This window comes from Notamacropus eugenii, chromosome 5 (genome assembly GCF_028372415.1).
Source record: "Notamacropus eugenii isolate mMacEug1 chromosome 5, mMacEug1.pri_v2, whole genome shotgun sequence".
Taxonomy (NCBI): Eukaryota; Metazoa; Chordata; class Mammalia; order Diprotodontia; family Macropodidae; genus Notamacropus; species Notamacropus eugenii.
This window is the reverse complement of record NC_092876.1, coordinates 8,636,620-8,660,623: the sequence shown is the minus strand read 5'-3', so window position 1 is coordinate 8,660,623 and position 24,004 is coordinate 8,636,620. Positions and strand designations below refer to the sequence as shown.

General features: G+C 42.1%; 2 protein-coding genes and 1 non-coding gene across 3 annotated transcripts in view; 2 read left to right on the top strand and 1 right to left on the bottom strand.

Moving 5' to 3' along the window:
* Positions 1–10,765, bottom strand: part of LOC140503268 (uncharacterized) — a 78,012-nt gene extending 67,247 nt beyond the window's left edge. Inside the window, exons 1-2 of the mRNA XM_072607083.1 lie at positions 10,406–10,765; positions 6,592–6,718 (exon numbers count right to left, since the gene is read on the bottom strand). The gene's annotated coding sequence lies outside the window, so the exon portion shown is untranslated. The remainder of the gene's footprint in view (positions 1–6,591; positions 6,719–10,405) is intronic.
* LOC140509335 (U6 spliceosomal RNA) lies at positions 3,840–3,946 on the top strand. Its single transcript, XR_011968665.1, has one exon. It is a non-coding gene; the product is annotated as a U6 spliceosomal RNA (small nuclear RNA).
* A 6,902-nt stretch (positions 10,766–17,667) lies between the features above and the next one.
* Positions 17,668–24,004, top strand: part of LOC140503267 (uncharacterized) — a 52,933-nt gene continuing 46,596 nt past the window's right edge. Inside the window, exons 1-3 of the mRNA XM_072607082.1 lie at positions 17,668–18,050; positions 19,686–19,774; positions 23,841–23,967. Of these exons, the coding sequence (XP_072463183.1) occupies positions 19,703–19,774; positions 23,841–23,967 (199 nt within the window). The 5' untranslated portion in view covers positions 17,668–18,050; positions 19,686–19,702. The remainder of the gene's footprint in view (positions 18,051–19,685; positions 19,775–23,840; positions 23,968–24,004) is intronic.

Here is a 24,004-nt window from a genome sequence, read left to right as displayed (position 1 = left end):
TGACATTCTGGATAGGCTCTACATATAGAGATGGGGAAGGAGGAGGAGAAAATTTGGAACTCAAAATCTTATGGAAATGAATGTTGAAAACTAAAAATAAATAAATTTTTTTTAAAAAGAAAAAAGTAGTTAAATAAAACAAACCAAAACATTGGCTTTGAAAGAAAGAAAAGAAAAATAACACAATTTTCAAAAATGGGGAAAAGTTTGAACGTGGAAACTAGAGACTGGTAACCATGGTACCAATCTTTAACAAAGTTCTATAACCTTAAGAAACAGATAACTTATAAACAGTTAGAAAAGTAAATGCTGATCATTAAATTCATCATGAGATTAATAACAATCTTGCCCCAAAATATTAATACAGGAAATAAAGCAAAACAATTCTGATATTCTACCTCAATCCTATGTTTTGGCAAAGATAACAAAAGCCAATAATAATAATGATGATGCCACAATTGAACTTGATTATAATGACCCAATGACCCCAAAGATGACATGAGAAGATAAATGATTGAATCTCTTCACCATGCATCATAAAGTTTCAGAGTTACAACAGGTCCTAGAGGCCAGCTAGTCTCCTCCACTGCTGTGAAAGAATGCTCTGTACAACAGATCTGACAAGTTGTCATCACCTTTTGCTTGAAGGTGGCACCCAATTCCATTTTTGTTTGTTTGCTTTTCATTCAATTTTATTTTCAGCCCAGATTCATTCTTCCAGTTGAGAAAGTAAGAAATATAAAACCAAGCTGAATATGAAGTAATATAAAAGTAATTTTCACATTAGCCATGTTTTGAAGGGGAAAAAATTAGAAAAAGAAAAATATATATGTGCTTCAATTGACATTAAGTCCATCAGCTCTCTATCTGGAAATGGATAGCACTTTTCATCATGAAGCTTTTGGAACTGTACCAAGTCATTGTGTTCATCAGTTGCTAAGTCATTCAATTACAATATTATTGTTTTCTATAGGTTGTTTTCCCCATTCAACTCAAAATTCATGTCTTCCTGAGTTTTTCTGAAACCACAGTATTCTATCACATTCTTAAACCATAACTTATTCAACTCTTCCCCAAATGATGGGCATCCTCTCCTCAGTTTCCAATTCTTTGCCACTACAAAAAAAGCTGCTATAAATATTGTTGTACATGTGGGTACTTTCTCTTTTTCTTTGATCTTTTTTGGGTAGAGATCTAGTAGCAGTTTGCTGGGTCAAAGTTTAATAGTTAATAAAAGCTAATTTAATAGCTTTTACAGCTTAGTTCCAAATTGCTTTCCAGAATGCTTAGACTAGTTTACAGCTACACCTACAGTGTATTAGTGTCCCTATTTTTCCATATCCTCTCCAGTATTTGTCATCCTTTTCTGTCATGTCAGTCCATGTGTTGGGTATGAGGTGGTACTTCTGAGTTTTCATTGACATTTCTCTAATTACTAGTTATTTAGAGCATTTTTTCATATGACTATTGATAGCTTTGATTTTTTTTCCTCTGAAAAAATGTCTATTCATATCCCTTGATCCTTTATCAACTGAGAAATGCTTCTTATTCTCATAAATTTGGGGTAGTTGCCTACATTGCTAAAAAAATAAGACCTTTATCAAAGAAACTTGCTACAAAGATATTCCCCCAGTTTCCTGTTTTTCTTCTCATTTTAGCTCCACTGGTTTTGTTTGTGCAAAAACTTTTTTAATTTTAGGTAATCAAAAATTTCCATTTTACCTCCCATGAACCTTTCTATCTCTTGCTTGGTCATAAACTCTTCCTCTACCCATTGATCTTACAGGAAATTTGCTTCTTGATGTCCTTCCTAAAAAGCTGTGGTCAGAGCTGAATACAGTGTTTCAATGCGGTCTGCCAATGGCAAGGTTCAGTGGCCCTATCACAGGGCATGTGTTCCTGGACAATATCTTTTTCAATGGAGCCCAAGGGCACTTTGGCTCTCTTGGCTGACGCTCTGCACTCTTTTCTCTTATTGGTACAACTCCCATATCACTTGCAGATGAACTGCTTCCTACCCATCCCATAACTTGTACTTGCGAAGCTGGTTCTGTTTAATCCAAGGGTAAAATGTTATACTTGTCCCTACTAAAGATTATCTTATTTGTAGCACATTGTGGTAGATGTTGTCTAAGATGCCACTTCAGTCCAGCAGTGGGATTTAGATCAAAATGTGACACCCTAGACCACAAGGAGAAAAGTACAAAGCACAAAGGAAGTTAAAGAAGATGCCTTGCCAATCCATAGTTAGGGTTTTTTTTAACACCTTCTAAACATCATGTAGGCTATTATTATAATTGTCACACAAATCAAAGAGGATCTTTAAAAGCATTTTCCACAGATTACCCCTAAAAAATCCAAACTGCAGGATTTTAACTTGAGAAAGGAATGAATATGAATAATGTATTTGAGCAATTTATCAGTGAAGGTAATGTAAGAAACTGAAAGGTGAAACAGTCAAGATTTTACAATTCCTACATATCTCTATATCGCGGTCTATATAGTTATCTATTCGGGAAAATATGGATATATATGGATATAGATAGAAATATATAGATCTATATAGATAGATACAGATATGTGAATGCTAGACATACATATGTGAAAGCAGAAGAAACATAAAACATGAAGTGAGAAAGACAAAATAAGGATTTAAAAGGAGCAGGAGGAAAATTTCAGGGGGTAGCAGGAAAAAATGGGCTCTCTGGTACAGAGAGAGGGCCATTGTCTCTAAGTAGGAACAACATTCTCTGAGGCTGGAAGTAAGCACAGAAAAGAAATATACTCAGTGGTGTCATGTATGGTATCAGGACCTGCAGTTCAAAGCACAATCCCACCATTCATCAGCTTTGGGATCTTGGGTGGGTCAAGTCTCTTTTTAGCCTCTGTTTATTTGCCTCTACACTACAGAGTTGGACTTTATGACATCTTAGGCTCTTTCCTCATGTAATGATCTATGACTCAGGTTACCAGAAGTGAGGATGAATGCATGCATATGAGGAAGCTCATGGGAGAGACACTCAGGGCAGGATGAGTCTGGGAGACTTTGAGGAGACCTCTTGGTGCACCATGTCAAAGGAGCTGCCACCCTCCCTCTCCTTCAAAGGAACAGCTCAGCTGGGCCTTCCATCTGCCTGGTTTTCACCTACTCACCTAGACATGTGAATCCAGAGTCCTCACCCTCCAACACCCATGGGGCTTCTCCTTTCTCCAACTGGAAGATCACATCTGGTTTGGAAATCGAAAGCCCTACTCATGGGGAAAGATGTGGAAAAGTTACCTCAGAATTCAAGCCTGCCCTCTTCCCTGGAGAGGTATGGTGTCAAAGCAGGAAAAATGCTGACCTGAAAGGCAGCAAAGACCTAGGTTCGAATCTCACTTCACGATAAATTAATAAGTTAGGTCAGTGCCCTCTCAAAGCCCCTGTTTGCTCATCTACAATGTGGAAACAAACACTACTTACTCATAGGATTCTTGTAACCAATCAATTCAATTAATCTATAAACATTTACAAAGCTCCTACTATGTGCCTAGCACTGTACTAAGCTCACTAGGCCTTCCTGATCCATTTTTCCCTGGTGTGGAAAAAAAACAATATTTAAAATAACAACTTATATTCATACAGAGAAGTAAGGCTTAGAAAAACACTGCATATATTACCTTGTTTGATCTTTGCAAGTGCTTAGTACAGTGCTGGGCACATAGCAGGAGCTTTATAAATGTTTATGGACCTCTACAGGATTATGTTCCATGAAAATGGAAAATGTGTTATAAAGTGAATTTGAAATCAAAAAGACAAATGGTTTACAGGACTTAATCCTTGATAAAGGAAAGAGAACATGCTTTCTTTGGCACCACATATAATAAAATTGAAACAATACCGAGAAAATTAGCATGGCCCTTGCACAAAGATGATAGGCAATTTTGTGAAGTGAGCAGAACCAGAAGAACACGGTACATGGTAACAGGAAGAGCAAAATTGTACAATGATCAACTGTGAATGACTTAGCTATTTTTAGCAACACAATGATCCAAGACAATACAAAGGACTCATGATGAAAAATGTTATCCACCTCCAGAGAAAGAAGCAATGGAACCCAAAAGCAGATTGAAGCAGACTCATTTTTTAACTTTACTTTTCTTGGGATATCTTTTTGGGGACTGGGTGCTGTGTTTGCTTTTACAATATGGCTAATATGGAAATATGTTTTGCATGACTGTACATATATAATTATATCAAATTGCCTGACTTCTCAAGAAAGAGACAGGGAAGGGAGAAAGGGAAAGAAAGGATTTGGAACTCAAATTTTTTTAAAAACTGAATGTTAAAAATTGTTTTTACATGCTATTTGAAAAAAATAAAATATAATTTTTTCAAAGTCCATATTCTTTGACCCAAAGATTCCAATAACTTGTGTCTTTTACCCCAAGAAAATCATTGATAAAAAAGCAAGTCCCACATAAACCGAAATTTTTACAGCATCACTTTTTGTGATAGCTAAGAATTAGAAACAAAATAGATGCCCATTAATTGGGCATTAATTGGGGAATGGCTAAAGAAATTATGGTATTTTACTATGCTATAAGAAATGATGAATGGGATGAATACAGAGAAAGGTGGAAAGATCTACATGAACTGATGTGGAGTGAAGTAAACAGAACCAAGACAGCAATATACAAGACAGGACAGCAGCATACACAATGACTACAACAATGTTAACAGAAAGAATGATAAAAAAAAAAACAAAACAACAAAATTGTTGCAAAATTACATAGAACAAGTATGTCTTAAAAGAAGTGATACGGGGGGGGGGGGGGGGGCCGAGCCAAGATGGCAGAGTAGAAAGACATATATACTCTAGTGCTTCCCCCACAGCCCACAAAATACCTGTAAAAATGACTCTCAACAAAGTCTAGAGCAGCAGAAGTCACAGAACAACAGAGCGAAAGAGGTTTCCAGCCAAACCTGGAAAGCCAACAGGAAAGGTCTATCTCATGGGATGATGAGTGAAGCGGAGCACAGCCACATGGCACTGGGAGGAACAGGACCTGAACACACCTCTGGGAAGAGTTCCTAGCAGGGAAGGTCCCAGATACATCAACCCACAAACAACAAAGAAAGCTCCAAAGGTCAGTGAGGGAGGGTTTTTCCAGCTGGGCGAGAGGGAACGGGAGTTTCTCCAGCAACATCCCCAGGCAATGGCAGATTGTAGGCAGCTACAGAGGCTGGGAAGCAACCTAGATCCACTGTTCAGGCAGCTCAGCTTAAAGCCTTCGGTGGTAGGGAGCAGCTGATCTAAACCCCAGCCCTGAGTTGAGCAAGTGAATCTAATCTCTTGACAAAGGATTCAGAAGTCAAGTAACTGGCTGGGAAAATGCCCAAAAACGGGGAAAAAAATAAGACCACAGAAGGTTACTTTCTTGGTGAACAGGTGTCTCCTCCCCTCCTTTTGGATGAGGAAGAACAAGGTTTACTGTCACAGGAAGTTAAGATCCTTGCCTCCAGGGCCTCCAAAGTGAACTTAAACTGAACTCAGGCAACAGAAGAGCTTGAAAAGTGAGTTAGCTGCTTGCTAAAGGAAAACCAAAAAAATGCTGAGGAAAATAACACCTTAAAAGAATCCACAGATCACCTCCTGAAAGAAACCCAAACAGAGAAACTCCTAGGAATATTGTGGCCAAATCTCAGAGTTCCAAAGTCAAGGAGAAAATACTGCAAGTAGTTAGAAAGAAACAATTCAAGTATTGTGGAAATACAATCAGGATAATCAGGATCTGGCAGCTTCAACATTAAGGGATTGAAGGGTTTGGAATAGGATATTCCAGAAGTCAAAGTAACTGGGATTAAAACCAAGAATCACCTATCCAGCAAAACTGAGTATAATACTTCAAGGGAATAAATGGTCATTCAATGATATAGAGGACTTTCAAGCATTCATGTTGAAAAGACCAGAACTGTGTAGAAAATTTGACTTTCAAACAGAAGAATCAAGAGAAACTTGAAAAGGTAAACAGGAAAGAGAAATCATAAAAGACTTTCTAAAGCTGAACGGTTTACATTCCTACATGGAAAGAAAATATTTATTACTCTTATTACTCTTGAGACTTTTCTCAGTATTTGGGTAGGTGGAGGGATTATGTACACACACACACACACACACACACACACACACACACAGAGTACAGGCTGTGTTGAATCAGAAGAGATGATATCCACAAAAAAAGAGATATGAAATAAAAACTAATTTTATATCTTCAGGAATCTGCCTTGGTGCTTTAGGAGAAAATTTCTAACCTAGTGAAACAGTGAACAAGGAAGTTGCAGCCAAGGGACAGAACTAAAAAAACTATGATTTCCAAGTATAAAAAACAAAACACTGAGGGACAGGAGCAGAAACACCCAGTCACCTGCTCTCAAAGGGCCTAGAGATCAATCATCTGTAGTACTGAATCTCACTACACACCAATGAGTCAGGCACGTATTACAGAAACTTCCCACAGGCTCCAGGAATTGAGAATTCTAATCCCTCTCCCTCCCTCATCTGTACTCTAGGGGAAAATTCTAAATCACAGCAGAGCAGTTGTTCTTACCCAGGGAGACAAGATTCCTATAATTCTCCAGCATCACTTCTTTGTATAAGTCTCTCTGAGTAGGGTCCAGGTGCTGCCACTCTTCCTGAGAGAAGTCCACCACCACATCCTGGAATGCCACAGACTCCTGAAACATCCAACGCAATCCAAATCAACCAGGGACGACCGCTTACAAAGAACTCCTTGGGGGAGGCAAGAAGTTGGCCAGTTACAGAAATAGAGATTCTTACAGTGTTCAGGATTCTGAGAATTTCAAAACAAATATTTTTAAAATATTGAAGTCTCAGACTTGTAAGTATATCCATATTCAGGAAGGTCTTAATGCTTAGTTGAACGTTTCCCTGTAATTTAATTTTTCCTTTGTGTTAGGTTTAAATAAATGCCATATCATAAGTGCATATAAGTAAAATGCTGTCATTATTTCATTTGGCCAAAGTCACACAGAAGAAGTACCAGGTAGCAGGCAGCAGAAGCAGAATCTGCCCTTAGGGTCCCTCATGCCAGATCTGGGGCTCTCTGCGGGGGTACGTGGCCTCTGCCTCAACCCTCAGCATACCTTTCATTTCAGCTCCTCTCTTTCTCCTCAAATATCTAACCCATTCCCACCTTCCCCACTTCTTGGGAGAATAAGCCATGTGGAGTTACATCTCCAGGACTTCATTTCTTTTCTTAGCCCTTGAAATTCAGTTTCACTCGAAGTCCTATGCAAACCAACAAATTTACCTCCTTTACGTGGAGGTGCCATGTCTATCCTTGTTTCAAAGTTGTCACTACCTAAATTTTTGCCTCTCCTTCTACCCTCTGGATGAGGCATTTCTGGTTCCCATCTGCTCCTGTCAAGAAGAAATAACTAACATTTATTTAGTGCTTAACATGTGTCAGGCACTGTGCTAAGTACTTTACAATTAATATCTCATTTGATCCTCTCAACAATCCTGGGAGGTAGGTGCTATTATCCTTTTACGGATGATGAAAGTGAGGCATACAGGAGCTAAATGACTTGTCCAGGGTCACACTGCTAGTTAAGTGTCTGAAACCAGATATGAACTCAGATCTTCCTGACTCCAGGCCCAGTGCTCTATCCATTGCACCACCTAGCTGCCCCATGAATGGCTCATGACTTATAATCTCCATCTCCACACCCCACTGTAATGGTAAGGGAATGGTAAGATCATTCCCACCCATTAATAGGCCTATGTGACCTGCTTTGAGCTTAGGCCCAGCTGACTGCTGTGATGGAGCCTAAATCACAAGGAGCCCATGGTGGGAGGAGCTTGCCACATGGGTAGAGCAAGAAGGGTGGAGTAGGAAGAAGGAGTGAGGCAGAGCTGAGCCAAAGCAGCTAGCATGAGTGAGAGAGGGAGGACTTTGGCCTAGGGGAGCTTGTTTGTGGGGAGGCCTAAAGGAGGGAAGGCTAGGGATGTCATGCTCCCTGGATTGGTGATATGTAAAAACTTCTTTGTTACCACGGTAGATTTGGCTTTCTGGTATCTGAATTAATATCTTGGTTTTGTCTTTGAGGAAGAAAGTTATTTATATTTTGCAAATTTACCCTGGAAATACACATGCACATTCATAGCGGCTGCCATGGGTATGGCAGTGATGTTACACTCAGCCCCAATTCATCTCCTACTAACCTCCTACCATTATGTGCCTATTATAGCCAGTCTACGCCAGGGGGGTTGCTTCTCACCAAAGATATGTTCACCTGCACCTATTTATTACCTAACCACAACCTATCTAGTCTAAGGGACAATTCAAAATGCATTTTCTTCATGAATTCTTCCTCTAAGGGCAGTGATGGTACTGCCATGTTAACACTGATAAGATCTTTAAACAAAAACACAATACAGCTGTGCACAGCAGATTCATGATTTCATGTGCAAGCCTCTTTTTTTCTATTCTGCATATATGGAAATGTTCATATTTACTGATGACTGTCAAGTGCCTGATTTTAAATTATTTTAATTACATATCAAAATACTTTTCTGAACTTCTAAGTACTTAATGTCTGTACTTCTTATTTTGATACTTTAAAAATGACAGAAAATGCATTATTAACACACACTAAATAGTTGGCTACCCTTCACCCTAATCCCTTGCACCCCCTCCCAGCCTGAACTCTGTTTGACAGAAAGAATGGTCAGAGAATCTAGCTCAGAGCAGAGCAAAGAGCAGGACTAAATTTCTGAGGAAACGTCTTAGTTGCCGTTACAGCAAAGGGACACCAAAGGATTGCGATGTGTCCATCTATCACAAAGGCTCCAGTTTCTTGAGTTTCAGGCATGTGAGAAAAAAATATGTCCATACTTTAAGCAACAACCTAGCTATTATTTTTGCAAAGAAGAAAATCCAACTCACCAGGCACCTGGCTGTTGGGATCACAGGACTCATTTTCTCCCCCTGAATAAGTGCCTCTTGTAAAAGTGCAGAATCCTCAGAAAAAAAGAGCTGGGAATAAGAGAAGAAATAGAATGGAAACCAGCCTTTCCTTGAAAAGGGACAAAATTAGAAGTCCCACCTTCCCACAAAAATCAAACAGGCACTATGCTAACTGCTGGGGACAGAAAGTTAAAAGACAGTTTCTGCTCTCTAAGTGACAACACCTAGATATGTACAAGATATAGAAGACAACCAGAGATAATCAACAGATTATCACTCAAAAAGGCAGAGGTCAGGAGACCAAGATGGGGAACCTTTTGCCCCACTTGCTCCCATGGGAAGGGGAAGGGGCCAAAGTCCTTGAGGCAGCATCCAGGGGTAGCTGAATGTTCCACTCCACACTGGAAGGGTGGAGGAATGGAGAGACCAAAATTTTTCCAAAATCCATCAGAAGAAGAAGGGATCTTAGGATCGAAGGCTGAGAAGGACAGTAGAGAGAAGGGATCACCTCAATTCCCATTTTACAGATGAACTGAGCCATGACGATAAACTCGTATGTGCAAGAATACCCATAAACTCGAGATTTGCACCCAAGTTCCCCAAACCATAGCTCTGACCAACATCTCTGTGAACCCCTAACCCAGGGTGACAGGAAGGGTCACCCCTTTGTTGCCTGTGAGTCACCAGGAATGGAGATTAGTCCCAGGAAAGGCCCTCCTCCCAAACAAAAAGGGGAGCACCTAGCAGCAAGGGGCTGGCACATCCTGGAATGGGGAAGGCCCCTTACTGTCCCTATAGCCTCCTTCTCTCATCACCCCCCTTTCCAATCCTGCTCCTTCCTCGACTTCCCCTTCCTATTCAAGATGGGACTTCACGGCCCTAGAAAGAGACCATTATGTCACAGAGAGTTGGAAATTGTGGTCCTGAGGGCGAGGCATCAGGTCACATAGCATCAAAGGAGAACTGGGATTCGAACCCTGCTCATCACTCCATATCCTCCGCTCTAATCCCGAGGGGGAGGGGAGGGAGGGCTCCTTCCTAGGCATGCGCAGGAGCCCCTACGGGCCTCCACACTACATTTCCCAGAAGCCCCTGAGAAGTGGACTTCTTCCCTTCTAGTCCCAAGGCCAGGACCAAACCCAAGAAACTGATGCAGGAACAGTTTGTGGGGGAGGGGAGAAGAGAGGGGTGTCGATGCGGCGGACCGGAAGTACCCAGACATTTCTGTCCTTTTCGAGGCCACTATGCACCCCCACAGGGACTGGCCCTCCCGAGGGGCCTAGGGCCGAGGCAGGCTCTGTCGCCTGTTCTGAGCATGCGCAGGAGGGAAGCCAGGCCGGGAGAAAGCGCTAAGTGGGAAGAGGAAAGAGCCTGAAACCTCAGCTTGGCGAAGGCGGAGACCGGATGCCAGGGGCGTTGCAGGGACATATACCTGACTGGCGCAGACGGCCACACTTGAGAGGAAGAACAACAATCCAGGAGACGGAAGTCCCGCCTACAGGCCGTTCCAGTCCCGATCCCTCGCTCAGGCTGGCTGTTCTTGCTGCCACGAAAAGGGACGAGGCTCAAAGCAGCTCCGAGAAGCGACCTCCCCAAGGTCTTCTGGGAAACGTAGTTCTGAATCCCAGAGCAGCTTCTACGCATGCCCAGATCTGGAAGCCTGGCTAAGCGAGTGAGGGCACGCTCTGCCATACCTAGGGGAAGGAGAGACCTTCCCTGACGTGTGTGATGCGTAGACGTTGGGTCTGGGACATCAGTCTTCAAGAGGCCCAGAGTCATTAATTCTCCAATCTCTTTGCACCTAGTTGTAAATCACTCCCACTCCCTGTGCCCTATTCCTCACCCCCTTCCCTTCCAGGCTGCCATCATGGGGAGGATAACCACACTTTGGGGCTATCCCCTCCCTCCTCGCCTTCCCTTACCTGCTCTAGCGCTGCGGAGACAACTCTGTTCCCCCCTACCCCTTTCCCTTAAGGGCTCTGGTCTTGAGGAGGACAGTTACAACCCACCTACAGACAAGAGACCTGAACCTATTCCCATCAGAGCCTGTCCCTTTAAGGTGATTAGAAACTGCGGGGGCATCAAGGCTCCCCCCCCCACAATGACTGTAGAGGTGCTCAGAGCAAAGGCTGCAAGATCTGCCCCTATTCTATCAGGTCTTGAATCCTTGCAGCCCCCTTTCCTCGGAATAATAATAGCAAATTCATGATGGAGGTTTCTAACAAGCTTCTAATTGCCCGTCTCTGTTGTTAATTTGAGCTCTGCTTGTCTTTGCCCTGTCGTTAGTTGTCAATTTGTCTGTCAGTGTATGTCTGTCTGTATCATGTGTGCTGTGAATGAGACTGTTATCCTGTAAGATTTAAAATGCAGGCAGCCAGAGACCTCTAAGGGCTGCAGCTAGGAAAACAAACAAAACTGTAAGACCCTTTTCTTTGTTGCTCTGGTCTGGACAACCAGGAATTACAATGGAAAGTTAGATCATATTAGCTAAAATCATCTTAGCAGGTTTTGTAGATTGTGAGATTAATCATTAAAAGTTTGGGAACTGATCATTTGAAATTACTGGAAAAGAAACTCCTGAGACTGTGGGTAGCTCCAGAAGCTCTCCTTGCTAAAACACCCCCTCCCACTCCTGATCACTTAGCATTCCCCACTCCCTCCCAGAGTATCTCAGAATGGGGATTTTTAACTCCTCTCATCCCAGATAAAATTATAGAGAAGAGAATGCTGAAAGTGTAGATACAGTAATACTTTCAGACTGGCAGTGATCCTAACAGTTCTGTGCCCCTGGACACTTTGTATCTACCCTTCCAGGTAAAGCTTGGACATGTCATCTAGGTCCTGTACATTCTTCCCACCCTGTCCCAGCAGCTGCAAACCACCCCAGGCTTAGTAACTTTTGCAACTGCTGGGGAAGGGAGAGGCGGATGGATCAGGTCTGTGGTGAACTAAGCCCTGCCATCACCACTGGGACATCAGCCTTCCTGCTGTTGGTAAATTTCACACTTCTCTGCTCCACTTGCAAAAAATATATTTTATCTCTGTTTGACCTGTTTCCTGATTTGTAAAGGGAAAAATAATAATGGTTGTTATTATGGTATCAAAATGATATAATGATTATAAAGTGCTTAACATAATGACTGGCATATGTCACATACAATATTATTATTATGACTCTCTAACTTAATGTAATTGTTAACTTTGAAGTGTTTTTTTAATGCCAAAAGTAATAAGATAAATAATTTCTATATGTGATAATCTGGAAATGCAATTGATGTTATTTGAAATCTATTGTTTGTGTTAAAACTGTATTTCTAAGATTGCATTGTATTTCTAAAATTCTCTTAGATTGTGAAATTTGAGAGGCCATTGTGAGGTAGAAATGTTGTCAAAGCAATTTTAATTAGGATCTTGTTGGATACGAATTGGGCTTTAAAAGGAAGTGACGAAAATGGATAATTTGATATTTACTATGGTAGCAGTTTTTTTTCCATTTGATATCTTGGTTATTATAAGAAAATATGTATGGTGGCTTAAATTTATAGTTTCTACATATTATGCAAGGTGATTGAGAAATGCGTTGACCTAAAGTTCTTATAAAACTCTGTACAAAAGTTTCTGTGTTGTAGAATTCCTATTGAGTAAATGAGAATCCTTAAAGAAAAAAAATAAAGATATGATTTTCAAGCCTGTTTCATCTAAAAGATATGTTGGTACCTGTTCATTTGAAGGTTTATGGATTATCTATGTGAAATGCCAGATTTTACTTAATTTCGAATGATATATTTATAGAAAATTTGTTATTGTGATAAGGTTAAATTAATTGAATATGTCCTTTTTAACTTGTAGAAATGAAATCTCCTCCCATTACAGACACCTTTTTGACTAAGGAACTTTGTATTACCCGGGAATTCTGTAATAACTAAGAATTTAGTTTTGTTATAATGCTTTGGGAATTTGTGTTACTTTATACCAATTTAGTTTTAATGAATTCCAATTTTAAAGGATTGGTTTTTTTTTGAGGAAGAGAGATTTATTGTTTTAAAGGTTTCCAATTAATTTTCTTCATAAAACTGTTGTGAACATCAAGATAAGTTTTAGACTGTTTTTAAAGAAGGGGAAATACCTTTAGAAGAGATATTTTGAAAAATCTTGTGTGATTTTTAGACATTAAATTTTCAAGATAATTTATTGCTAAATTAATATAATGAATTGTAAAGCAGAAGAGATCTTACTGTTTTGATCTGAAATTGTATTCATTTCATGGCCTAAGCAAGACTTAAAATTAGTGTTTAAACTTATTATATGTAAAAGATTTAATTCCTGAAGTATTTCATTCTTCCAGAGTGAGTATAATTAGGGAAGAATAACTATGCTTGTGAAAGAAGGACATAAATCCATCAGTCTGTGAGGTTAGCCATTAACCTCTTTGTTTTGTTTAAGCTGGAATGGAATTCCAGGACAGATAGTTATGTTAGTAAAAAGTAATAACTTATGAACTGTCTGGTCTTATGGTTAAAATGTAAAGGAAAGCTGGATAATCTGAATAATGGAATTGAGAGATTTGAAAAGATAAATAAAAGTTTGATTGAAATATGGGAGGCAGATAAGAAGGTTTGGGAACAAATGGAGGTCATCCAAACCCCTCCTGTCCCTAAGATAGCTACTCTGGATAGGTTTCAGATGGTTTAAATAGGTTGAGAGAGTGTGAGGATGCATTTTAAGACAGAAAAATTATGTAACTTGATTTGATAATTAATAGCTCAATCAAATTTGAGATGGCCCATCTAAAGGATAGCAGCCAGCATTTATTTGCTATTTAAGACTTTATGGGACTACAATTTATTATTGTTTTAAACTCTAATTACAGAAATAGTTGTCTAAAAGCTAATTGAGAACTGGTGGATGCCTGGGGAGGCTTTGAAGACGACCTTGGATACTGCCTAGGTAGGATCTTCCTAACTCTATTTCCTAATTTCACTATTTCCTTTCTGAAAAAAGGAAAATTCCTCACCTGATTATTCCTTGTAATGGCAATCAAATTAGGATCTTTTGCTGTTTTTGTTTTACTAAAAGTGCCTCTGATTGAATAATGTGATTGGGGAGGATCTTTCCCACCCATTGATGGGCTTGCCCATTGTGGGAAGCTTGATTAGGGAGTTTTTTTGTAGGAGGGCCCCAGGTACCTTTTTTTTTCCATTGAAGCGCTGAGTCAGAGGGTTATGCCCTCTGGTTTCACGAAGTGTATAAATACTCTGAAGGTGAGGTTTTACTTTGGGGGCTTAGTTTTTGGAAGAAAGTCTGTGTGTGAGACGAGACTCTGGAAAGCCACTAAGCAGCTGCCCTCGCATCCGAGGCTTTTTGAAAACCCAGATGTTGGTGCTTCCCTTTCTGGTAAAGATGTATGTATGTTAGAGGTCAGGAAGTTTGGAAGTGCTGGTGGTTGATTTTTGATTTCTCTGAAATTTTGACTTTCATTTTCGCTGATTCCTGTGCTTGATTAAAGTGATTGTTAACCCCTTAAAAGCTGCCTTTCCTTTTATAAATGCAGATCTAAGAACCTGTGATAGCAGGTCCCCCTGTGTATGTTGGGATGTTTGCTGATACACTCCTAAGCACTGCTTTCAGCACCTAGTGATCACATGACTGACTCATTCCTGGAATCAAATAGAGCTAAGGAAGTACTTTCCTTCCATTAAGATATATGACATTATCCCTCTTTTTCTTTTATAGCAAATTTCTATAATCAAGAAATTACAATACTAAATCTATTGGGTAATAAATGGATATTGGAACATATCTGAGTTACTATAATGGGATGCAAGAATGAATAGCTTATAATTATAACCTATATTCCTAGCTAAATAAACATAGAGATAACATCCTCCAAAGGAAGAAATGATTAGACAAAGTAATAAGACAAAGATGTAATGTGATAGATGTCTAATTAAGTAGGATAGCAAATTTTGAGAAAAGCAACAGAATCAGACTGATTCCTCTAAGAATTATATACAGATGTGCATAAGTGGATTCTAAAATTTATCATGTTTTGGTAATAAGATCTCATATTTGGATTTTTGCACAAAAATTGTGTAAGACAGTAGTAAAAGTGAAATTACTTTTTTCTTTATTAAAGTATCTGTCTGATAATTTTAAAAGGCAGATGAACTCATTGTATGGTTGAAATCCTCACATTTTAAAAGATTCTTATGCCAAGTACAAGATTTAGGTAAGAATAGAAACAGTAGATGATGTATGAACTGAAATTCTCTTGAGTTTCAAAAATAGAGAACCAAATTTAGGTGATTGTACTAATTTACACTAAGTCAGAATCATCTGGAAATTTTTGAACCAAAGAAGCAGAACTCCCTTTCTGACCTGATCCAACAATAAAATCTATTTTCAAAGAAAGGATATCTAGGGACCAGATAACTACATGAGGCATCTGGGATTCAAAAAGTGCTGCTTAAATGCACATTGCGAATAGGTAACTGGGACACAAGAAACTTAATGGTAGTCAACACTGGTAATGATTATTGCATTGATTTATATAGTTCATGTTTAAGTTTTTCATGTTTGAGTTTTTCTTGTTTACCTTGGTGATGTGTAAATCCCCCGTTTGAAAACTAGTCTATTGTTTGATCTAGTTTGATCTAGAAAACTAGTCTTAATGTAATGTAATTACATGTAATGTAACTAGTCTTAATGTAATTATGCAATTTTGTGAAAGATGAGGAATACTTTATTCTATTGTTTGAACCTAGCCCTGTGTGGCTAGGAAACTAAATCATTTCTACGTGCCATTAGCCATGTTAGCTATGCTGTGCTGTTTCCTCTCAGTCATCAAATCATAGGTTTTCTGGAGAGGCCCTGTCAGGTCTATCTGACTATATGGACTCTTGGATCTATCTGTCACATCTATTGCCTCTGCTCCTGAGTGGACATCTGAGCTCATAGGAGACCTTGCCCTTGGTTTTGAAAGGGCCTGAAAAAGGTGAAATTAGACGTAGACAGCTTTCCCAGGAGTCTGGACAACACCTGCACAAAGAACAGCTCCCTCCCTCCCTGAGCCTCTTGCACACCCAGGACTGGTTACCTATATCTTTGGAGGCTTTAGCTTATTTTTACTTAGTTGCTAGGTGGTGCAGTGGATAGCGCACCAGTGCAGGAGCCAGGAGGACCTGAGTTCAAATTTCTCCTCAGACACTTGACACCCACTAGCTGTGTGACCTTGGGCAAGTCACTTAACCCCAATTGACTCATCCTGGGTCATCTCCAGTCATCCTGATGAATATCTGCTCACTGGATTCAGATGGCTCTGGAGGAGAAGTGAGACTGGTGACCTGCACAGCCCTCCCTCACTCAAAACAAAGCCAAGTACAAGTCATGTCATCATTTTTCTGATGGCATGGGCTTCTTCAGCAACAAAGGATGAACACACACTTAGTTGCTTTATCTTCCCATTATGCTCCCTACTTGATCTTCCTTGTAGCCTGCTCCCTTTTGCAGTTGCTGTACAGTGGCTGCCCATCTGTAGGGATGTCCAACCACAGGGAAAGTGTTATAAAGAAGACTCCAGACTCAATTCCCAAAACTGGTGTCTCAAAAATTTCTTTATTGGAAAGGTTGAAGTGTGTTCCCCTTTGATTCTTGAGAGTATACCAAATACAGAAACAAGAGCAGGCTTTATAGGATTAATAATCCTAACTCCTCCCTTCTAGATCAGTATTGGTCCTAATCCTTCTGGGTTACAATTTTTCTTATATCTGCTTCACATGCTTTTCCCTTCCCACGTACTCTCTCCCTTGTCACGCGCAGTATGTCCCCCTAATGAGGCTCTGATTTTATGCAGGGAGTTTCTAGTTATCTGCCTGAGGCTAATTAAGCATGCACTGTAGTAAGAGAATGACTCCAGTTTGCCCAGGGCGCCTGAGTTTATGGTGTTTGAGCCCCTTCAGTTTCATAACACGATTAAACACGTTGGAGGGACACAGACATCTTTGGACTGTCCTAAAACAGATTTAAGCCTGGCCATCCTTGTATCGGACAGTCAGAAGTTTCCTTCTGCCTCCACGATCATCCATCCGCTAGCTTTCAGGGAATAAACAACACGGATTTAGCCTGCTTGCCTCTTTTACTCAAACTTTCAGGTTGACCGTACGGCTCCTATTTAACATCTACCTCGAAAAGGAATTCAGAAACGTCCTTCTAGAACGTTAAGGGAGAACTCTTCAAACCACTGCTCAGCCACGTGCCTTCGGAGAAGATACACAGAGCGGACACCGTGGCCGGACGGCCGAGGGACTGAGGGACGGGCGGACGGAGGTCCGGCGGGGAAGGGGAGAGCTGGGAGGCCTCTGTTCCCGTCCAAGCTAGGCTTTCACGGGAGCCTCGGGGAGCACCGAGGCCCAAACTCCCGAGGCCCAGAGATCAGAGGGAGTCTCCCGACGTCACGACACACGCGAGCTAGACAGCTGGCATTTGAAAGGCGGACCGTCGTTTTTACCCGAGCGCTTTCCTGGGCATGCGCAGCAGCGGCGGTGTGTCCAGGGACTACGTTTCCCAGAAGCCACTGCATACAGCTCTGGTCCGCCCAGAGGGTGGGAAGCGTCCAGTTGCCATAGAAACCGACGCCGGATCCGCGTATGTTCGCGGAAACACAAGTCACCTGGGCGGAACTTCCGCCTTCTCGTCGTCTTCCATTTGTGCCTTGGATCTTGGTGGTCTACGCCGTGGACTGAGTGTGTGGGGGGGCCCCAGCACCCCGAGTCCAGCCCGGCCTTCCGGCCTCTCTCCGCCTCTTCTCCCATCTTCTCCTCAGGCGGGCCGGCGGAGAACCCCGGTCCAGCACCTGCAGAAGCAAAGCGGCCCTGCCTCTCGCCTGCATCACAGCGCTTCCCTGGCTCTCTCCCCGCAGTCCGTGCGAGGCCCGCAGCGGCCCGGGAACTGGCTGCTCGTGTTAGCGGGTCCGGGCTAAGTGACGCGCCCAGGGTCTCCAGGCTGCTCAGTGTCCGAGGCCGGGTTTGAACTCGGCTCCTCCGGACTCAGGCCACCTCGTGCCTCCGACGAACGAGCAGGTCAGAGGAGCCCGTCTTTTCCCCACTTAGCTTTCCTCCCCCACTCCTCCTCCCCTCGTCCCTTTTCCCTCTTCCCCAGCCTCATTTTTTTCTTCTCTTTCCTCCACTTTTCGTTTGCAACACTTCCCTTTGAGACTCCATATTTCGAAGTCCCTCCTCCAGACTGGGATGGATGGATGCGTGGATGGATGGGTGAATGGATGTGTGGGTGGATGAATGGATGGGTGGATGGATGGATGGGTGGATGGATGGGTGGGTGGACGGATGGATGAGTGGGTGAATGGATGGGTGGGTGGATGGATGGATGCGTGGATGGATGGGTGAATGGATTGATGGATGGATGGATGAGTGGATGGATGGGTGAATGGATTAATGGATGGATGGATGGGTGAATGGATTGATGGATGGATGGATGGGTGAATGGATTGATGGATGGATGGATGCATGGATGGGTGGGTGAATGGATGGATGGATGGGTGGGTGAATGGATTGATGGATGAGTGGATGGGTGAGTGGGTGGATGGATGGATGGATGGACGAGTGGATGAGTGGGTGAATGGATGGGTGGGTGGATGGATGAGTGGATGAGTGGGTGAATGGATGGATGGATGGATGGATGGGTGAATGGATTGATGGATGGATGGATGGGTGAATGGATTGATGGATGGATGGATGCGTGGATGGATGGGTGAATGGATTAATGGATGGATGGATGGGTGAATGGATGGATGGATGAATGGACGAGTGGATGGGTGGGTGAATGGATGGATGGATGAGTAGATGGGTGAGTGGATTGATGGATGGATGGATGAGTAGATGGGTGAGTGGATGGATGGATGGATGGATGGATGCGTGGATGGGTGGATGGATGGATGGATGGATGGATGGACGGACGAGTGGATGAGTGGGTGAATGGATGGGTGGATGGGTGGGTGGGTGGGTGAATGAGTGGATGGGAAGATTCTTTCTGGCAGGTAAGCCTGGTCCCAGGCCCACTCCCTACTTCTGAGTCTCCATTTTGGGAACTGATGAAGTCTCAAATAGTTTCCATGCCTGTTGCTTTGGACTGAACCTTTGTCCCAGAGAAAAAGGAGAGCCAGACATTGGTGGTCTGTGGCTGCCCTTCAGGAATTTGTATGTCTTCAGCCCATCCAAGCAGCAAAGCTGTAATCTTTTTCCTTTCATCCTGGCAGTAGGAGATGTGTGGGTTCCCCCAGGCTGCATGGTACATGGGCTGGAGCTCTGCATTTGTATCCTGGCCTTTCTGATTACCACTTGTATGCCTTTGTGTAATCCTTTAATCTCTTCAAACCTCAGCCTCCTCATGTATAAAATGAGTTTTTCCTGAGGTTCCTTCTAATCGAACACCTGTGATCTTTTCACTGTTTCCTCTAGAAATCTGAAGTCCATTTCCGTGGACTAGATTGGAGTCAGAGGACCTGGACTCACCTCTGACCTCTGTTACTCACAAGCACCATGACCTTGGGCAAGTCACTTATCTCTCTGCACCTCAGTTTCCTCATCTGTAAAATGAAGGAGTTAGACTAAAAGGTCTCTGAGGTCCTTGCCAGCTCTAAATCTATGAGTTTACGTTCATGTGTCTGGTCTTTCCAACACTTCCTTTCTCTTCCACAGCTCTGCCTTTTGAAGGAATGGCGCTTCTAGAAGAAAGAAGTATGGAGGAGAAAGGAGTGGTCCCTATCATTCTAACAGCCATGTGCCAGGTGAGTTGGAGTTTCTTTTTTTTTTCAAAGCTAAGTTCTTTTCTTGAGTTTTCTCTTTTTTTCAAAAATGATAACCAGATTCTCCAAAAAGGACGCTTTCATTTCTCATTTGCTATAATCCAAGGGACTAGAGACACACTTCTTAACTGCCTAGGCTTCATCCTCCCTGACTCTAGCCGATTCACATAGGCATTCTGGTCTGCAGCACGCTCCCTGCTGAGATAGATATTGTGGCCATCCGAAAGTGGATGAGTGACTGTCTTTTTGGACAAGGAATATTCTCGTACCAAATAGAATGAATGAGCATCTATTAAGGAGCACTTACTATGTGGAAAGTGGTAGATAAGAATAGAAAAGTAAAACAGTCTTTGTTCTCAGGGAGCTCACTTCCTAATGGGGGAACTGATAAAAACCTAGAAGGTTTTAGCTGCAAGTCTGATGGCAAGGTCTCAAAGTCCTTAGGGTGAGATGCTAATGCCTTTTCCTTTAACTTAATTTCTGCTGATAAAATGTTTCTCAGTTTGTATTGGTGAACCATATGATAGTGCCAAGACTTTGGTAGCAAGAATTCTCTCTTCTGGGACTGGGGCCGTAGCCCCTGAAGGAGCGGTGGCCAGGCTTCAGGATGATGGCTGAGAACACTGGGCTGGAAACCCTGCTTTTTGCTAAAGTCTTGGGCTCAGGGTTCCTAGGCTGACTCTACCAGTGTCTGAAGGGAGATCGTGGCCAAGGTGGTGGTGGCAGCCTGATCTGCCTGGTTCGTGCTGGCCTCTGTCTCGGGAAAATATGTCTTTCTCTCCCTTCCCCCCTTCCCCTCCTTTTTTAGAGCACCAAGATGAGTTGTCAGAGGTGTTCAGAAAAGGAAGATACTCATGTGAGTTTGCACAGGGAAGAATTCATAAAGGTGCATGATTTGAGTTGGGCATGAATTAACATGTCATCTGTGGTTAGACTAGACTAACTTAGCAAATAACTTATTCAGTAGTTGTAGCAGGTGATACCTTAGTTGGGGTGAACCCAGATTGTGGAAAGCCATGGAGAATACTACTGGGGTATTCATTTCCACTTCTGCAAAGAGTGGAATTCAGGGGTGGGGAACCTGCAGTCTTGAGGCCTTCTAGGTACTTAAGTGCAGCCTTTTGACAAGAGATTTGTTGTAAAATTTGGATTTGGTCTAAAGGCTGCACTTAGGTACCTAAGAGGCCACAGATTCTCCACTCCTAAAATAGATCCTTAGCCTACACGTTTTAGGAGCAGAAGCGCTTGTTCTGGATAGAAGTATGAGAGGAGCTATGGAAGGGGCAGTAGACTTGATGACAGATTCTAGGACATTAGTCTGAATTTAAATGATAATGGGTTACGAAGGAATGGGCAGCTAGAGGGTGCCATAAAATGGATAGAGCACCAGGCCTGGAGTCAGGAAAACTCATCTTCCAAAGTTCAAATCTGGCCTCAGACAATTATTAGCTGGGTGACCCTGGGTAAGTCACTTCACCCTGTTTGCCTCGGTGTCCTCCTATATAAAATGAACTGGAGAAGGCATTGGCAAACTACTCAGTATCTTTGCCAAGAAAACCCCAAATAGGGTCACAAAGAGTCAGACACGATTGAACAAGGACAAGGAGGGAATGCAGTAAAGGAGAGTAGTGAGTGTTCATCGCTCATTAAAAGAATGTGATGGGCTGGGAGTGGCCTTGGGGCTTGGGGAAAAGAAAACTATAAAGGATTGAAGGGGAAGATTTTTAGCTGGAATATCTCTAGCATTCTTGAGAAGAGGTTCCACTTTGCTTTAATCATGACCATTTCCCAATACTGCCTCCATAGTATCTTTCCCACAAGAGTAATTGAGCAATAGCATCTCTGTAATTTGCCAAGAAGAAGAATCGTAGGATCATAGACCTACAGGTGGATGGGACCTTAGTGGTTCACACAGGCCAACTTCCTCCTCATTTTACATTTGAAGAAATTGAGAAGCTAAGTGACTTGCCCAGGGGTGCACAGCCAGGACTTGACCCAAGTCCTTTGACTATTAAGTTCAACATCCTTTTAATAGCACCAGGGTGTTTCCCAATTTTGGTTATTTTGAACTAATATTGAGCCAGTATTATTGCATGTGATCTCATTTCTGGTGTTCTGCCTTCATTTACATATTGTGTTCTTTACGTTGCTTTCCTTGTTCTAATTTCCTCATTTTACATCAGTCCATTCTCATCTTCCCATGTTTTTATGAACCAATGTATTCATTATTCCTAATGGCAAAATCAAATTCCATTATATTACTGAACCAGAGATTGTCCATTAATTTCTCAGCTGACAGACTTTGTGATTTGCCACACAGATGGTTGCTGTGAATAGTTTGGTATCAGGAAAAACTTTCTGTCATTGACCTCCTTGGGGTAAAAGGCTAGTTGAGTGATCCATGTGTCCAAGGGTTTGATCAGTCAATCATTAAAGCAAACAACTGGCATTTGTTAAGTAGTAGGGCTACCAAAAAGGGCAGAAACACTTCTAATGAGGAGACAACATGTAAATAACTTGACACATATAAGATATGTACTGCCTCTGAGGTCTGATTTATCACCCAGTGCAGATGCTGGTGTCTGTTATCAAGCATTCTCTTTCTTGCTTCGCTGACAGCCTCTCTCCACTCCTGCCCTCAAACTGGGGAACCTAAGCATGCATTCCTTTGTCTGCTCTGCTCTGTTCCCATGACCTCCTCCTCCACTGCACTTTACCCTAACACAGAGATTCTCCCTTTTCTGATCCTACATCACCCACAAAGGATCTCCAGTGTTGTTGGCAGAAGATTTCTTGTTCTGGTCCTAACCGTTTTCCTTTCCATCTTTCCCTTAGCCTTCCAGTCCCTCCCCATAATCTCCATTTCCAACCCTTCTGTCTCTCCCAGGCCTTCCCCCATCTGTACTACATTGGGAACCAGTCCTCTACTCTTGAACCCTTTCTGCTTTTGCCTGTTGCCTCTCATATCTTACCAAAGCCAACCCTGGATTCCCCCCACCATCTGTCTCTTACTCTCTAGGCAGGCTTTCAGTCCCTTCAGAGCTACACTGTCTTATCTGTGCAGTGTTTTTAGAAATAAGTTTTGATTCCTGTTCTTGTATGACAGTCGTTTTTGGATCTAGCCCCTCTCTGTAGCTTTGGACTCTGCCCTGTGTCAAAGAAGAGAAGTTAAGTCAAAACCACCACCATCGAGTCTGCGCCTGGCAGTATATGCAGCATTGTGCCCCCAAAGTTTCCATCAAGACTACTCAGAATCCCCCTGCATTTTCTTGTTCTTTTCATTTGTTACCATTACCACTGTGTATAATGCTCTTATGATTCTGCATCTGTTTTTTAACAAATCTTCCTGTGTTCTTTCTGAATTCCTTATACTATTTCCTAACAGAATAAAATATCATGTTGTCCCCAGGCCACAGTTTGTTCAGTCATTCCCCAGTTAATGGATGCTCACTTTGTTTTCAGTTTTTTTGCTAATACAAAAAGTGCTTCTGTGAACACTCTGGCACATATATGGGGCCTTTCTTTCTGGCTTAGACCTCCTTGGGCTGTAAGCCCACTAGTTAGGTGGATTTTATCTTAGAGTCTTTGTGGTCTTATACTCTATACAGTTATCTCGTTCATGTATTGAAGTAACAGATTCCTGCTTCCTATTTGCCTGGGACTTCAGTTTCTGTGAAAGGACCTGGAGACCCTTTTCAGGAGCTATGGCTTTGGGGAGATAGCACTTTCTAGTTTTATCTTTTTTAGCAATAAGAATTTAGTGGAGGCAAATTAATAGAGGTTTGGCTCTTAGTGTTCAAATTAATGGAAAATGTAGGACTCACTTGGGGTCCCTGTGGATAGGGTTCCATTAATAGAGCAGAACATCAACATACTAGCAAATCCAAGACAAAGTTCAATATGTTGACCTTGAGGAGATACTTGACTAGACATGTTTAGAACCTGAAGTATTATGGAAACCATACCATATCCAACTGACTGACTTCTTCCCAAGATGAATGTGAGAGAAGATCCTTGGATTAACAGGAATGCGTGTTTGTTGTTTCAGGAATCAGTGACATTCAAAGATGTGGCTGTGGACTTCACCCAGGAAGAGTGGGGACAGCTGAACCTTGCTCAGAGGGAGTTGTACTGGGATGTGATGCTGGAGAACTACAAGAATCTAGTCTTCTTGGGTGAGGTCCACTTTTCTCTGTCTCGGAATCTGTGCAT